Genomic DNA, 15801 nt, shown 5'->3' with positions numbered 1-15801 from the left:
ACCGTCCCATCACTCCCGCCTGGCTGCCGGCGTGCAGTGGCCGCAGGCTCCAGGGCTGTGGCCAGGGCCTGGCACCCGGGAACTTACATCCGTCGCGGGGTTTTCTCAGAAAGGGAACATCTGTCTGTGCCTGCACACACACCCTGAGCAGCCCCGGAAGGTGCCGAGGACTCCCCGAGGCGGGACGTGCTCAGAAAGACCTGTCGGCTGGGGAGCGAGCTCCCTGCGCCTCCCTGCGTGGGCTCTCTGAACAGAGGCGCGGCCAGAGCACCGTCCGGGTCCCGCCACCGCGGGCCAGCCTGCACGCACTGCAGGAGGCAAGGGGGCTACTCCCCGCCCCCTACCCTCTGCCCAGCAGTCAAAAGAAAGGGACCGCGGGCGCCCCGCCAGGCACACCCCCGGGAGCCTCTGCTGGTCCCCCCCAGCTGAGGGCATGGGGATGGGATCTGCTCTGTGGGGGCCAGCAGCCTGAGGGCACCACCAAAGCCTACCTCCAGAACATCCCCCTTTCTGTGGGGAGCCGGGAGCCGGACATGGGGGGCAGCCCCAGACAGCACGCGGCTGGCGCCCGGCCCAGCCAGCCACCTCTCCGCCCCGACACCTGTGAGTGGTCATTAACTATGGTAACAGCCAGCACTCACTCGGACACTGCCCCTGTTTTACAGACAGGGAAACTGAGGTTCAGAGGGAGGACCCTCCAGCCCCCGTGGGGGTAGCAGAGACCTGAGTGGCTTCTGGCCCCACGTCCCTTCCCAGGGTCGGGCACCCCATCAGCGAGCACATGGACTGTCCCTGGGCACTCAGGCAGGGGACACCTGCCGCTCCTCGGCAGCTGGCAGCTGAGGAGAGAGGATGGCCAAGAGCATGGTGGGGGCGGGGCAGGGGAGACGCAGGCACGGAGCAGCCAGAGACTCAGGGAGCAGATCCCAGGGACTGGGGTCCAGGCCCAGCCTGAGTCCCAGGGAAACATCTGTGCCGCTGGTCACAAAGGAGGTGGGGGGAAAGTGAGGAACACACGAGGCAGGGTAGCAGCCCCCCCCGCCCCCCCGTCTGCCAGGGCAGGCCCTTGGGGCTGGGGGTGCCCCCGGGCGGGTGCTTCACAAGCCCAGAAGACCCACATTTGCAGCAATGGGCTCAGCAGCCCTACTCAGGGTAGAGGTTAGGAGGCAGAGCCTAACAGGGCAAGGGACACTCAGAGACCCCTCTCGGCGGGGGGGGCCGACCGCGACACAGCTTGACCAGGAACAGGAGCCCATGGCCACTATCCGCCACTCCAGCCCAGACAGAGACACAAGACCCACCCCCATGGAGAATCCCACCTGGAGAACAACCCCAAGACCTGTGGCCCTATCCAGACGCACCCACACAGCCTGCTACCTGGACCTCTACCAGGCCACGGCTGCACAGACCCGCCTACCCCCGTCTGGGCACATGAGGACCCTCCCCACGGTTTGGCAGGCCACGCCACCCTGACGTGGTCCCCCAGCGCATGCACCGACACACCCGTCCAAGCAGACACACAAACACAGACACACCCTTGCTCGCTGGCAGATAATGGCCCCAGACAGCCCGCCCTCGCCACGGTGCCGGCCCAGCCCACTGGGCCCCACACCCCCACCCCCACGCCACAGATGGGCCGCCTCTGCCCGCTGTTCACAGATGAATCCCAGGGCCCACAGGAGAGGCCGGTGCCCAGGAAGGACCTGGCTCAGGCAGGCTCGTGGGTGCACAGCCCAGCCTTTCTGCCCTAAGCTGGTCCCGGGAGCCCATCGGTGGGACCGTCAGAGTCCCTGGTCCCAAGCCCATCCCCAAAGGAGGGTCTATAGAAGGCCGGGGCCGGGGCCTCCGTGTCCTGTGCCCGTCAGGCCCGCGGCTCCCTGAGGTCTGCCTGTGGGCCTCTCTTCACACCTGTAACCGGATTCAGGGCCCAGGCTACTCAGGGGGAGTCCGTCACAACTAATGACACCGGCGAAGACCCTATCCCCAAACAAAGCCACATCTGACGTCTGGGCAGACACCTCGCGGCACATTTCTTCCTGGAATGTGGGTTTTTATTGTCTGGGAGGGGAGGAGTGTGTCCCTGGGGTGCCAGGCCTGGGCCTGCACGGGTGGTGGGCGGTGCCGACTCTGTGCCTCCCCCCACCCCCCCAGCACCACAAGACCCCTGCCAGCCCTGACCACGGGCCACGTCCCCGTGCTGGGGCCTTCAATAGGCAGACTGGTTACCGTTTAACCCCATGACCCCCAATTGTCCTCTGTCCGCGTGCAGCCTGGCGAGCGGAGAAGGGGCGGGCCGTGCCCCGCCCTCCGCGCGTGTCCACCCACCAGCCCGCACCCCCAGCTGCTCCCCTGACCCAGCTCGGAGCACAGCCCAGCAGGGCGACAGTGTCCGTCTGTCAATGGGGTCTCCAAGTCGCCGTCAGGGGGCGCTGGCCCTGGGGGTCTGAACACTTCGGGAGTAGAGGGCATCTGATTCAGGCAGGGAAACTAAGGCACAGAGTGGGCCAAACCCTGCCCAGCATCTCCCTGATGGCGCCTGTCGGTCAGAGACAGGGCACAGCTGCCCACGAGCCTGCAGCTGTCCCCCCGCAGGGGGACGGCGGGGAGAAGGGACCGAGCCTGGCCCTGCTCACACCTCCAGCTCCTGGTGGGCGGGGTGGGGGGGGGGAGGGCATCAGCCACCGGCAGGCAAACCGCTGACCAGACGACGTGACTTTCTGGCTAATGGTTAATGGGTCCCCCCTTGACCTTGCGCTTCACCGGGCAAGGTGAGCCCATGGGGCAGGGGGTGGGCACACAGACGCACATGGGAGCCCAGCCACGCACATACACTCACACACGTCACGATCTACAGCCGCAGGGGACTGTCACCCCGTCACACGTGGGTGCAGGGAATGTGCGAACAGTGGGCACCACACACGCTGGGATACGTGGCCCAGACTTCCTCCAGCGTATCCAGACCCCAGGACACACACCCACACATCCCTGAGCGGCGGGGACGCACCGACAGGCTTCTAAGATGACAGCGGCACGTACCAGACGCTGCAGAGGCGTTCGCGGCTCCAGAACGTGCAGGCAGACGCACACGGGAGAGCCACGGCATCAGCACACACGTGGCTTACACACCCACGGGGCCTGGCCCAGCTGAACACAGACTCTGGCAGCTGCAGGGCCCTGGACACGGACCCCTTCCCTCCCCCAGCTCATGGGCACCACATGCCTGTCCACCACACCCCCACACGCACGTCGGCGGGCTGGACCCCCTGTGGCTCACGCACACTCATCCCCTGACGGGATGCGCATGTGGACACTGCCCACCGGGCACCACTCCCTCCGGTGGCTGCGTGTGTTATTAGAAAGCGTGGGGCGGGCCAGGCACTTGGCAGCAGCCACTAGGGTGGGGAGCAGATGGTGGGCGTGGGGCCAGGCCCCGGCGGCCGTGACCCCACGGTGGTGACTGGGCGGCTGGTGGCGGCACAGGGGCCAGATAAGGTTCTTCCGGCTGAGTCAGTGCGGTTCCCAGGGCTGGCACGGGCAGAGGCACGGTGCCAGGGGCTGGCGGGCGAGCACCCTCCCCGTGCCCGCCATGGCCCGCTGGCTCTGCGCCAGCAGCCACAGCGGCTTTGATGAGGCAGGCGCTGTCCCAGGCGGGGTGGGCTGAGTTCCCAGGGGCTTCCCGACACCCTCCCCGCCCCCCCAGCGGACGGCCCCGGCTGCTGGCGCCCCAGGAATATGCCCGGTGCCAGGGCTGGCCCCCAGGACACACGGGGCCTGGCCCACAGCCCACTCTGTCCCAAGCACAGCAGATGGATGTCACCGGGTTCAGGACCTAATGTCTGACCTCTAAACCTTTGCCCAGGCCGTGCCCTCTGCTCAGAACACCTTCTTCCACCCAAAAAATTCTCATCCTTCTCCCCTGGCCCTGCAGGCCTAGCCTCTTCCAGTCCTGCCCGGACCACGGGCTCTAGAAGGCTCTTCCCTCATCTCTCAGCTCCCCAGCTCCAAACCCTGCCAAGGCCCTCCTCTGAGCCCACCTTTCGTTTGCCCTGATGTCTGTGCCCCATGTCCTTCCCACTTTATGTTCCAGCCACACTGTTCCAAGATGCAGACTCTTACACATCCTGCAAAGCCCCAGCCCCAAAGCCTGTTTCTCCTTCCTCTAGCCCAGCCCTGATCCCTAAGGGCTGGGAGTACCTGCTCACTGCAGCCTGGGGGCACTCCCAGGCAGGATGAAGAAACCACCTCCCCGCTCCTCCGAGCCCGAGCCCCAGGAATTCCCAGCCGCATCTCCACCTCACACCGCCCGGGCAACTTTCGGGAGCCCAGAGACGTTCACTGCAGTGTCGTTTACAACAGGGAGACAGGGAAACTGGCCAGCGCGTTGCTGTCGGCCCCACGAGGAAACTAGTCGCTAAAGAGAACCGGGGCACAGGGAGCACTCAGCAGAGCGACACCGAGAGAGGCTGGGAGCAGCAGCCAGCCTCGCGGCCCCGAACACCACACTCTCCACTTCCCCTCCTACGAGAACGGTACCAAGCGTTACTTCTGGAATCAAAAATGGACCCAAAAATGCATATATGTGTTATTTCCCATGGCTAAAAAAACCTACATGAGCCAAAAGGCCTAAAAAAACACCAAACTGGGACCCTAGCATCTTGCGGAGAACACCTCTGAGGCCCCTAGTCTCACCTCCGCGGGGGCCGTGCCTGCCGTGCGGGAAAAGGACACCCGTGGGCATCGCATGGGCCCCGGGAGGTCCGGGGAGCGGAGGGAGGCCAGGCAGGGTCCACGGTGAGGACACAGGAAGTCAGCATGCCCCGCCTCAGTGCCCGTGTGTGTCCAGGCCCCGGGTCCTGATACCCTGACGTGAGGCCCAGGACCCCAGTGCCCCCAACCCCTGCAGCCAGTGGGTCCCCCAGCCTGGGGCTCGCCCCCCACCCATCCGTCCACTCCTCCAGCACACGCTAGGCCCAGTCCCAGCTCTGACACCGACTCCGTGTCGCTGTGGGCAATCGCCTCAAACACCCTGCGTCCGTGTCCGTCGGTGCGAGGGGAAGAGCCCTCACTGCCCTTCTCTGTGGGATCGGGGGCGTCCAGGGACACAGGTGAAGGCTCAGTCTGCTTCCTGCGCAGTCAGGTGACCACCCTTCGCGACACCTGTCACCTCCCCATCTCTGAGCTCACCGACAGGTTATGCAGCGTATGGATGTCACCTTGAAAAGCGGGGGGAAATATGCCGCATTCAACGCAAATGAAAACCACAGCGACACCACAGCCCCCACGGGGACTGGGGCAGCAAAGCCGTAATCACAGTGCTGGCGAGGCCACGGAGAAGCTGGAGCCCCGTGCAGCCACGGGACAGAAAACAGTACAGCGCTGAGGGAAGCAGTCCACGGGTCCCCAAGAGGCTAATCTCAGCGTTGCTGCCCGACCCCGCGGTTCCACTCCTGGCTACGTGCCCACGACAGCTGAAAACACTTGTCCACACAAAACACGTGCACGCACGTTCACAGCGGCCCAAGGTGCAAACAACACAAGTGTCCGTCCACAGGTGAGGGAAGAGACAGCGCGTCCCCCACACGCGGGTGCATCCCTCGGCCACAAGCAGGAGCGCGGCGCCCACCCGCTTGTGCTGCCCCGGGGCGGACCCCGAGCCCCCGACGCTCAGGGAGGGAATCAGACACAGAAGGCCCCGCGGCATGTGAGTCCACGTGTGTGACACGTCCAGAGCAGGCTCCTCCACGGACGGGAAGGGGGCTCACGGGGGCGGGGACTGGGGGGGGTAACAGCTAAAAGATACATTTACGAAGGTTTACGTTTGAGGTGACAAAAAGACCCTAAGATAATGTGGCAATGGATGCATAACTCTGTGAAGACACTAAAAACCACCGAACTGCACACTTTGAGCGGGTGAATGACGTGCTGTGTGAGTCTGAGCTCCATGGAGCTGTTGAAAACAATCCCAAAGTTTGAGTTGTTAAGACCCAGGATCCTGACTCTTAACCAGCCAAAGAGCTGAGGTTAAGACCTGCTGGCAGGGGGGCGGGGGGCTGCCGCTTTCTAGAGCCCAGGCACAACTGTGCTGGTGACAGGAAGCCACCAGGATGTCACCAGGATGCCACGTCTGATGCCAGGAGGCTAAGATCCTAATCAGGGCCCGCGACACGCCTGATCCCCGGCCAGCGGCTCTAGGCGTGTTGGCCTCCGTCCGTGCATGTCCCCAGGGTCCCACAGCAGTGAGGCTGCAACATTTCAAGGCCAGGTTCCGTGGCCGTGAGCCCACTGCTCCAGGTCCCTCCCCAGCCTGGCCGCCCCGAGACCTGTAGCCTACGGCAGAACTTCACGGCTATCGAGGGTTTGTAGGGGAAGTCGGCCCCAGGCCCTGCCAAGACTGGGGAGGAAGAGGCAGAGACGGTGCCAAGTGGGCGGCCGGCCGGCTGGGCTGCCACGTGCCAGGAAGGCTGTGGGGAAGGCGCCAGAGTCAACACGGCCCGACGTCTGCTGAGCCGCTGGGCCCAGGACACTGCTGACACTGGCCACACAGGTGCTTGGCCAGCTGGGAAGGAGGGCAGCGCAGGCAGCTGGACCTGCCATGGATGGGCAGGAAGAAGATTCCAGCACTGCAGGGCAGGCCCCCATTTTCTCAGAATCCAATCCTATCTTCTGCAGGGCCCAACCTGGCAGCATCTGGCCTTCACACACACGCCAATGTCAGTCCTGCCCCAGGGCCTTTGCCTGGACCACTTCCTCTGCCAGGTGCCCCGTCTGTCCGTCTGCCCGTCTGCAAGGCTCGACCCACATGGCATAGCCCGAGAGGCCTCCCCCCACCCCCAGCTAAAGACGCCAGACCACGTCTCCCTGACCGCCTCAGCACGACCTCCTCCACACACAGGGGAGCTCCGGCTCTAGAAGGTGCTTGACGAGACGCTGACTCTGGGGCCTTGGGGTTCCCTGACCCCCTCTGGCTTCCATCTCCCCACCCCTGGGCATCCTAGACAGGGGCACAAGGGCTCCTGGGGCCCTTTGTTCTGACATGCTGAGGGGGCTTTGGGGTCTGGGCTTCTGACCCCGAGTCCCAGCCTGGCCTGCCCACCCAAACTCTGCCTCCCCATAGTGGCCGATGCCACTGAGCAGGGCTGGGCGCTGGGGTTCTTGACGAGCTCTGACCTCACAAGGAGTGTGCAGCCCGGCCGGGACCCTATAATGCTGGGGTATCTGTCCGGCTCCAGTCCCCCAGCCTGGGCCTCCCCATAAATACTCAGTGAACAAATAAATGTAACTTCCCTACAGCAGCCCGTGTGTCATTTTGAACCAGAGCGAGGCGCTGGAGACCCTCCCCTCAGCGCTATGGCTCGGGTCTCTCATCCGCCAAACGGGACGGGCAGGGACCCTTCCTCCTGAAGGAGAGACACGTGGAGGCCGGGAGCAGGGTAGGGCCACCCGTGCTCAGCCTGGGGGCCACAGGCCTGGGCGGGGCCTCCAGCAGGAGGGGTGTGTGGGGTGCCAGCCACGCCCAGAGAGACGACATCCTCTGGCTGTCACCCAGCTCTCGGCCCTGCCCCACCCAAGCCAGACACCTGGGCAGCTCCCTGCATCCCGCCAGCTCACCTGCTGCCTCCGGGCACCCTCCCGCCCCCCACAGGAGCCCCAGCCCCCCCCAGCATGTGTCCACCCCATTCTCTACTTTATCTGTCTTCAGCCTGACTCAAAGCTCTGGGGGCTGCCGGAGCCACACGCTCCGTTCCCCAAGTGAGTCTCAGAGGGGAGGCCCGTGGTGCCAGGTCCCACACGCTGGCCGGGCCTCGAGCGCCCTCCAGGAGGGGCCCAGAGCCAGCTCTGGGAGACCAGCATCCAGAGGGGGCTGCCCCGAGGCCCCACAGCCTCCTCCCGGCTCTCACACGCCCGCCTGCCTGCAGCCCGTGGGGACCTAGAAGGCTCGGGCTACTGGGCTGCTGGGCTGGGGAGGCCAGGTCCCCGCTGGCCACTCCTGGAGGTCGGGGCAGGGCCCAGCTGGCCACGGACTGGAATGTGAGCCCGGCCGGACGCCATCTGGTTTCCATCTGCCCAGCCCAGCTCGGCCCAACTTCAAAGGGTCCCCCGCCCGGCCACTTCCTCTGCCCTGGCCGCCCGCAGGGAAGGCACCAGGACGGCCCTGCTTCCTCCCCTCCCCTCTGCAGTCCACACCAATGTGGCCAAACCCGCTCAACCAACTGCCGTGGCCTCTACGACCAGACTCCACGCCGGCGCCCCCGAACCCCCAGCTCTGCGCGCGTCCTCACCCCTCGCCCGCAGCCCCCGCCACGCCGGTGCAGTCGCATGGCCTCTGCCCGGGCACTTCCCTCAGCTCACAGTCCCGTTCCCGGCTGTCTCTCTACAGGTCCTTCTGGCGCAGACACCGCGCAGCCCCGAGCTTCTCCCTCCTGGCTCGGGTCCCCCCCAGGGCTCGCGGCGCAAGGCCGAGCGCCTGGCTGGCGCGGGCCGGCTGTCGGACCTGGCAGCAGCGCGCCCCTGCCCCGCGGCCCCCGTGGCGACGCACGGCACACCTGCTTGAACTGCTCCTCGTAGGTCCAGTCCCCGTGGTCGGGCGGCTGCAGCTGAAGTGCCACGTGGGCAGCCCCTCCGGTGTGGGCCAGGCCGGCCCCCTGGCGCTCCTGGCCACCGAGGGCCCGGGGTCCGCTGTCGCCGCGGAAGGCCTGGGACGGCGGGGCCCTGCGGGGGACGGGGGGTGCAGGGCCCAGGCCGGAGGAGCCCGGGGGCCCCAGCCCTTCCTCGTCCTCGTAGTCCCCCTCCTCGTCCTCTTCCTCCTCGTCCTCTTCCTCGTCCTCCTCCTCGTCCTCCAGGTCTTCCTCCAGCTCCTCGTCCTCCTCCTCCCATTTTGGCTTCCTGGGGCAGGCAGAGGGCACAGGTCAGGGGAGATGGCGCCAGCTCGCTCCAGCCCTGGGGCAGGGCCTGCTCCTCACCAGTGCCTCGACGTCCTCCTCTCAGCGCAGGGACCGCGGCCCCCACCTGCTGCAGGTGCCGTGAGGGGTGGGGGCCATATGCTACACGGTTTTGTTTCCCAGCAGCCCAGAGCCCCTGCACACCTGCCAACCCCCTCACGCCCTCTGCTGCGCCTGGTGGGCCTTGAAAATGCCTAGCCAGTTTCTGCCTCAGGGCCTTTGCTCTGGCTGTTCCTTCTGCCAGGCATGCTGTTCCCAGCCCCAGACACCTCCCCCTGTCACACCCCTCCTTTATGTCCTTGTCACAGCCCACAATCACCCTGCTTGTCTGCATCCTGGACATCTTCCCAGAAGGATCCCCCTGGGGTCTTGCCCGCCCTCAGCTGGAGGCCTGCAGGTGGAACACGTCCACGAGCCGGCCAACACGCGCTCCGCACAGTTCCCCCGGGGGCCCCTGAGTCTGCTGGGGCCTCACCAGGCACTGGCTGCTGGCCACACGGGGCTGGTCTGTTTAAATCAAGATGGAATAAAGCTACAAACCCAGATCCCCCACCACCTGTGAGCGGTGGCTTCTAGGCCGCATGATACACGACCGCCCTCTCCAGAAAGTTCTAAAGGACTGAGCTGATCTCAGTGGTCAGCAGGAGGACAGGGTCTTGTCCTAGAGCTGCCCGGTATGCATCAAACGCTCCATCAACGCTTGTGCCCTGCGTAGCCCACGGACCCCCAACTCACAGGTCACCGTCGGAGCCCACGTCCTCGAAGTGCCCGTCGCCTTCCGCGTGTCCCGGTGCCTCCCTGCCTCGGCCAGGTGGGGCAGGCGAGCCTGGTGCCCCTTCCCGGGCCGTGTCCTCCTCCTCCAAGCTGGGGGGCCCATCCTCAGAGCCGCTGGGGCTGGCCGCGTGTCCGAGGCCCGCAGCCGCAGCCCGCATGGCGGCCAGCGCGGCCATCTGGGCCCGCTGCATCCGGGCCTTCTCCGGCTCTCTGTCCTCATCCGGGGTGGCCCTGGCACGGGCGGGGGGGCCCGCAGGGAGTTCGGACGGCGGGGGCGGNGGGTGGCGGGGCGTGGGGGCGGGCCGCCGCGTTCAGGCTGAGGGCATGCCAGCGCTGCCTCCTTCTCAGGCCAGGCACCGGGTAGCCGCGGCTGGTGTGCGGCTCATTCACGGGTTTGCACAAACCTGGGGACAGCGAGAGAGACCATCAGACCACTCCCCGGCTCCTCGGCCCCATCCTCCCCACTGAGGTCAGAACGCAGAGGCCGCTGGGAAAATCCCTCCCATCCATTCCCACCGGGGTGCAAACCGGGAGGCCTCCCTGGAGGTGGGAGACGGTGCTCTCCCCATCCGCTCCCCTCTGTCTGCCTTCCAGCAGGCTGGGAAGCGGGGTCAGCCTGCACTGAACTCCCAGGGGTCTCGAGGCGACCCCCACCCTCAGGGCCACAGAGAAACATGCAGTTACTGAGCACACCTCCTGGGGACGACCTTGGATTGTTGCTTCATAAACAGAGCAGGGGGACTGGGCATTCCTGACCTCTGATTGGCTATAGCCAGGTACCAGACACCAGAGTCCAGATGGGTTCTGGGTTCCGGTTCCGAGGTCCAGGCGCTGCTCGCACCCCTGCTGCAGATGGGTCCAGGCCCCCCCCCCCCCCNAACCAAGACGATGGCTGACCCAGACTAAGCGCTTCATGTATACAGGGTCTGAGCTAACCTTCCTCCCTCGTGCTCCCACCTCATCCCTAAGCCTCAACCTCTCTGGGCCTCAGTTTCCCCATCTGCAAGACGGTGTCCTGACAGCGCCCACCTCTCTAGGCTCAAGCAGGCACACAGCAGGTACCCAGTCCACATTGGGGAAGGAGGCACTGGGTGGTCCCCACATTAGCCATAAGAAAAACTGAGGCCCGCACATGCGCTGCTGGAGGGGAACACACAGCAGGTTCCAGGCCAGGCTGGGATGGGAACCAGGGTCTGGGTGACATCACAGCCTCCCTCGCCACCCCACGTGATCTCTGGGGGGGGACTTCTCCTGCCCCTTGGGACCCCAAGTGGGGCCAACGTCCCACTATGCAAGGAGCTATGCCCCGGCCTGGGGTCTCCTCAGACCACCACCAACCCTTACTGCCAGCATCTCAGACAGGGACATCTGGAACCTGGCATAGCTCAGCCCCACCAGGACAGAAGGACGCTGGTCCCACCCCAGCCCCCCACCCCAGCACCAGCCACACCCCCACCCACCCAGGCTGCTCGTAAAACCAACCAGGCAGAACCCAACAGGCCCAGTGGTGACACCCCAGATAGTACTTCATAGGGATGGGGGACGGGAGATGGGGGGCAGGGGGCTACTCCTAACACAGCAAATGGACCCCTAAGCTACTCTGGGGCAGACAGGGACACGAGCGGCCAGAGGGCAGAGGCTCCAGGCAGCTAGCTAGCTGATGGTTACTCACCAGGCTGGCCACCCTCCCAAATCCTCTGGTGACCCCTCAGTGGAAACTGACCCCACTCAGGGGGACTCTTGCTGCATGGACCCCCCACACCTCCCCAGTCAGGAGAGGGGCCCTGCAGAGCTACAGAGAGCTCAGTGGCCCTCTGCCTTCTCCCCAGACCCCCTAGAGCTTTCATCTGGACGGGTGAAAGGGCACTGGGGGGGGCGGGGGGGTGGCCCCTATGGGAAATGGGTATCCAGCAGGGGCAGGGGTCTCAGGGCACAAAGACCCTCGCAGAGGCCACAGTGCTGGAGAGTGACCAAATCGGTCTGTACTTAGAGGCGGCAAAGTAGCACCCAGCCCCCCACTCTCCATCCCTTCCCAGTACTGATGGTCACCCCCCCAACAGCCCTAAGAAGTGCTGAGGGGACATTTCACGCCCAGTGTCTAGTCTGGTCCACTGCCCCTCCCCCACATTTGACAACTTCAAGACAAGCCCCCCCTCCCCACGGAAACGCTCCAGGCAACGCCCCCCCCTCCTCTTTGGGGGGCAGAAGGAAGAGGCCAGAGGAAGCCACTCCCCCCCAGCCTCCCACCCCCAGGCCTGCTGGGTTTAATGACCCTTCCGGGTCGCCCAGTGGGGGAGGGGAGCAGGGCAGGCCTCCACGTTGGGGCTGGTGGAGGGGGCAGGTGGGAACCCCAGAGCTCCCCTGGGCCGTGCTGGGGCCCCCATGGCCGCCATTAACCCTAAGCTGGCTACGCCCACCCCCTCTAGACCCCTCCCCCAAGAGCCCTTTGTCCTCGGCCCCTACCCCCACTTTATGACAACCCCAAGGGAGAGGCATTCCCAGGCCGGGACCAGGCAGTGGTGGGGGGTGCTGGGTGGTCGTTGGGACCTGCCTAGGGGGCCAGAGGGACCCAGGGCCACACCCTCCCCCCAATGCCTCCCGGAGAGAGAGGTCACCCGCTCGGGCCGGGGCCTTGCAAAACACGGTTATTTAAAGAGTTGTGCAAGGCTGGGGCCCGCGGGTGGCGAAAGGGGCCCCTCACTCCACGAAGGGAAGAGGGGGTGGGGTGGGGCAGAAAGCTGGGGAGGGGGCTAGGAGTGTCGGGAGGGGGGCGGCCCGGAGGAAGTGAGAAAAGAAAAACCGAAGAAAGAGAAGAAATAAGATGACAAAAACCCCAGTCCGGATTTCAAAGGCTTCTTGGAAAGCGACCGATTTGCATGGGTTGGGGGGGGGCAACCGCTCCGGCCCGGGCGACTAAAAACGGAAGATTATTGACAAATCCTCCGCCTGGGGTCGGACGCCGAACGTTGGAGTTGACAAACGCGCGCTCCTCGCGCTTCCTGCGTCCGCTTTTGTGTCTGGGGGGCACTGACCGGGGGAGGGGGGCTTTTCCCGGGGATCCCCGCCAGCGCGCTGGCGGCCCCGCCGAACCCACGCCCGGGCGCCGGGACGGTGCGGTCCCCCTCCAGGGGCCCTTTTCGGCTGCGGAGCCGGCACTTTATAAGTAAGCAGTCGGAGCTGGAGAGGGTCGTCAGGGGACTGCCCTCCCCACCCGGCGCTCCCGCTCCCCTCGGGACTCCGGAATAAAGCACCCGATTCCGGGGAGAAAAAATGAGATAAGAAGCCGGAGCGCAGCCCCCCGCGCGCGCATAGAGACCATTTCCTTCCGCTGGGGGGTGGGGGGCAGCTCTCACTCGCGACCCCCGATCGCTGTCGCGCAATGTGGTAGGGGGTGAGGTCTCCGAGGGGAGTCGCAGAGAAAACCACCCCGACTCCGACCTGCTGGAGTCGCCTTCTCGGTCCTGAGCCCCCACCCACGTCCCTGCCCAACTTTGGAGACCCCCTCGTTGGCTTCCCGGGCGCACTGCGCCCACCCAGGACCGGAGCCCGCGACTGAAAAGGCCAGCCTCCCCCCCGCCTCACCGCGCAGGGCCCGCTCGGGGGGCGCATGCCCTGCGCCTGGCGTCCGGCCCTGCCCCGGCCGCGCCTGGCCTCCGGCCCGGGCCGCGAGCTGCGCGCTGCTGGGCTCCCGGCCGCCGCCGGGGTTGTGCCGCGCGCCGACTCACCGAGCCGCCAGCCGAGTCCGCGTCTACACCCCCATCCGACCCGATTGGTAAGAGTCTCCCCGCGCGCGGCCTCCCCCGCTTCTCCCCTCCCCCAGCCGGCGCGCTCACCGCCCCGCAGACAAATCACCGGGTGACAAATCGCTCTCAGATGCAAATACCTCGCCGGTGATTCAGCGCAGCGGCCCGGGACGCGGGGAGGGGTCTCGTGAGGCCCCCTCCCCCTTCCCGGACGCCCCCTAGCCCCCCGCACTCGGTCCGAAGACGCACCACCAGCCCAGGGGTGTTGAGGAGGGGGAGAGAGTGGCCAGAAATTTTCAGGTCACGGTCCCTTTAAATGATAATAAATAATAAAAAGGGAAGGGGAACAGCGACGCGGGAGGCTCCGCCCCCTGCCTAGGGACGGTGGGCAAAGTGCGAGCCGAGGCCCCGAGCGCACAGGGCGCGAAGGGCGCGGGCGGGACTGGAGTGTCGGAGGGGGAGGGGAGGGGGGTTGGACCTCCGCCTGGGAGGGCTGCTGGGACCCAAGCCGGGTTGGGGACCCCTTCACCATCTTACCCGGCACCTAGAATGGGCCTACCCTACCGAGCTCGGAGTTTCACCCCTGTCCCATAGACTAGCGACCTGGCTTTGGTGACTTCGCCCCCCCTCCAGCAGAGCCTCCGCGGCCACATCTGTAAAATGGGGATTAAATACTGGGTAATGACTTGAGCTAAAAGAACGAGAAATGAGAGCAGGCTGGGGTCTCAGGAAGGGAACCAGGGCCCTGGGAAGGGGGCGCGGCAGGGTGGGGAAGTGTCTTGGACAGGGAATGGCTGCGGGGGGCACTGCTCCCGCAGAAGCGTGTGGTGGTAGCGGAGTGCTTGCTGGTCCTCTGGAAGACTCCCTAGTGAAACCCTAGTGAGAAGACCCCTACCCCCCCAGGACTGTCACCCTCTAGGAGGATAGACAAGATTATCTCCTTGGTAATAACTTAATAATAATTTTCATATTCTGAGCCTGCGGTTGCCGTGTGCCCTTGCATGGTGTTCATATCTTTGTCTTAATGCCCCCATTTCAAAGAGAGAAACTGAGGCACAGAGTAGGGTGACAGGGCTCTGCGGGTCTGAGGCTCAGAGGCAATCCTCATGGGCTAATTGCAGGGGCCCAGGCTCCAGCCCAGATAAGAGACAAATGGGAGCATGGGGGGGGGCAGTTGACATGGGGGGGACACTTCTCAAGGGTCCCACCAGGTGGAGCTTGGGTCCCTGGTCCTCAGTGTTGGTTTCTTATGCAGCCCCCTCCCTATGCCCTAAGGCACACAGCACTGACACCTTTTCAGGACATCAAGCCTCCCCGCAAATTGCAGGTTTCCTGCTCTGGGGGTGGGGGTGGAGGTTCCCAAGCCAAGGGGATGGGTGCGGGGAAGCTACCCCCATCCCAGGGCTGGAGTCCTGCCCACCAGCCCCAGGGCCTCCTCTAGCCTAATGGTAGCAGGTGGCAGAGGCCTCCACCTTTAGGCTATTAAACACCCAGCCCCAGCTGCCTGCCTCCCCCCCTCCAGTGGGAGGGGCAGAGACATCTGCCCAAGGAGGGGAAAGTTTGGAGAGACCCAGGTGAGTTGGGTCCCCCATAAGGATCCAGGCCCCAGGACCCACTTCTCCAAAGTGCAGGAAAGCCTCTTCCCCACCAAAGAGTCAAACAGATCTGAATGCGCCCCTGCCCCACGCCAGGTTAGATGCGTGGGAGGGCCTCTCTATGCCTCAGTTTCCCCCCTGTAAAATGAGTCCATGTTAATTCATTCCTTGTAGAGTTGTTTTGAGGATTATGTTTCCTTCTGTTTAAAAGAAGGGGGGCACGCGGGGGTACTACGAAGGGCAGGTGGGATGCTTCCCCTTCCCCATTTCCCAGAGGAAAGCTGTTGTCCATACTCCCCCAGAGGTGCCCAGCCCCCGATGCTGAGGGGCTGCAGGATTTCCAGCTGCCTCCAGTGAGGGGGACCCTATTTTTAGCCCCAGGGAGGGAGCTGGGAATTGATACACAGACTTGCTGGCTCCACTGGGAGTGGGCAGTAGGCCCAGGTTCCAGCTCAGTCCTGGCTATGTGATTTCCAGTTTGCACAGACCCCTTTCTGGTCTCTGTTTCTCAAGCTGGGAAATGGGTACAGAGACACTGGTCCTATAACGTTTCTTGGCCAGACCATGTTGCTGGGCTCCTNTGCTGGGACCCAAGCCGGGTTGGGGACCCCTTCACCATCTTACCCGGCACCTAGAATGGGCCTACCCTACCGAGCTCGGAGTTTCACCCCTGTCCCATAGACTAGCGACCTGGCTTTGGTGACTTCGCCCCCCCTCCAGCAGAGCCTCCGCGGCCACATCTGTAAAATG

At 64.9% G+C, this 15801-nt stretch overlaps 1 protein-coding gene across 3 annotated transcripts in view; it reads right to left on the bottom strand.

Moving 5' to 3' along the window:
* The window catches only part of ARID3A (AT-rich interaction domain 3A), a 29954-nt gene extending 16208 nt beyond the window's left edge, over positions 1-13746 (bottom strand). The window contains exons 1-3 of one of the 3 annotated variants that reach the window (XM_034657353.1): positions 13597-13746; positions 9675-10117; positions 8544-8883 (exon numbers count right to left, since the gene is read on the bottom strand). In XM_034657353.1, the coding sequence (XP_034513244.1) occupies positions 8544-8883; positions 9675-9904 (570 nt within the window). In that variant the 5' untranslated portion in view covers positions 9905-10117; positions 13597-13746. The other 2 variants (XM_034657351.1, XM_034657352.1) reach the window with 2 other exon arrangements.
* Between the last annotated feature and the right edge of the window lie 2055 nt (positions 13747-15801).

This window comes from Ailuropoda melanoleuca, chromosome 4, assembly GCF_002007445.2.
Source record: "Ailuropoda melanoleuca isolate Jingjing chromosome 4, ASM200744v2, whole genome shotgun sequence".
NCBI lineage: Eukaryota > Metazoa > Chordata > Mammalia > Carnivora > Ursidae > Ailuropoda > Ailuropoda melanoleuca.
This window is presented reverse-complemented; position numbering and strand designations above follow the sequence as displayed.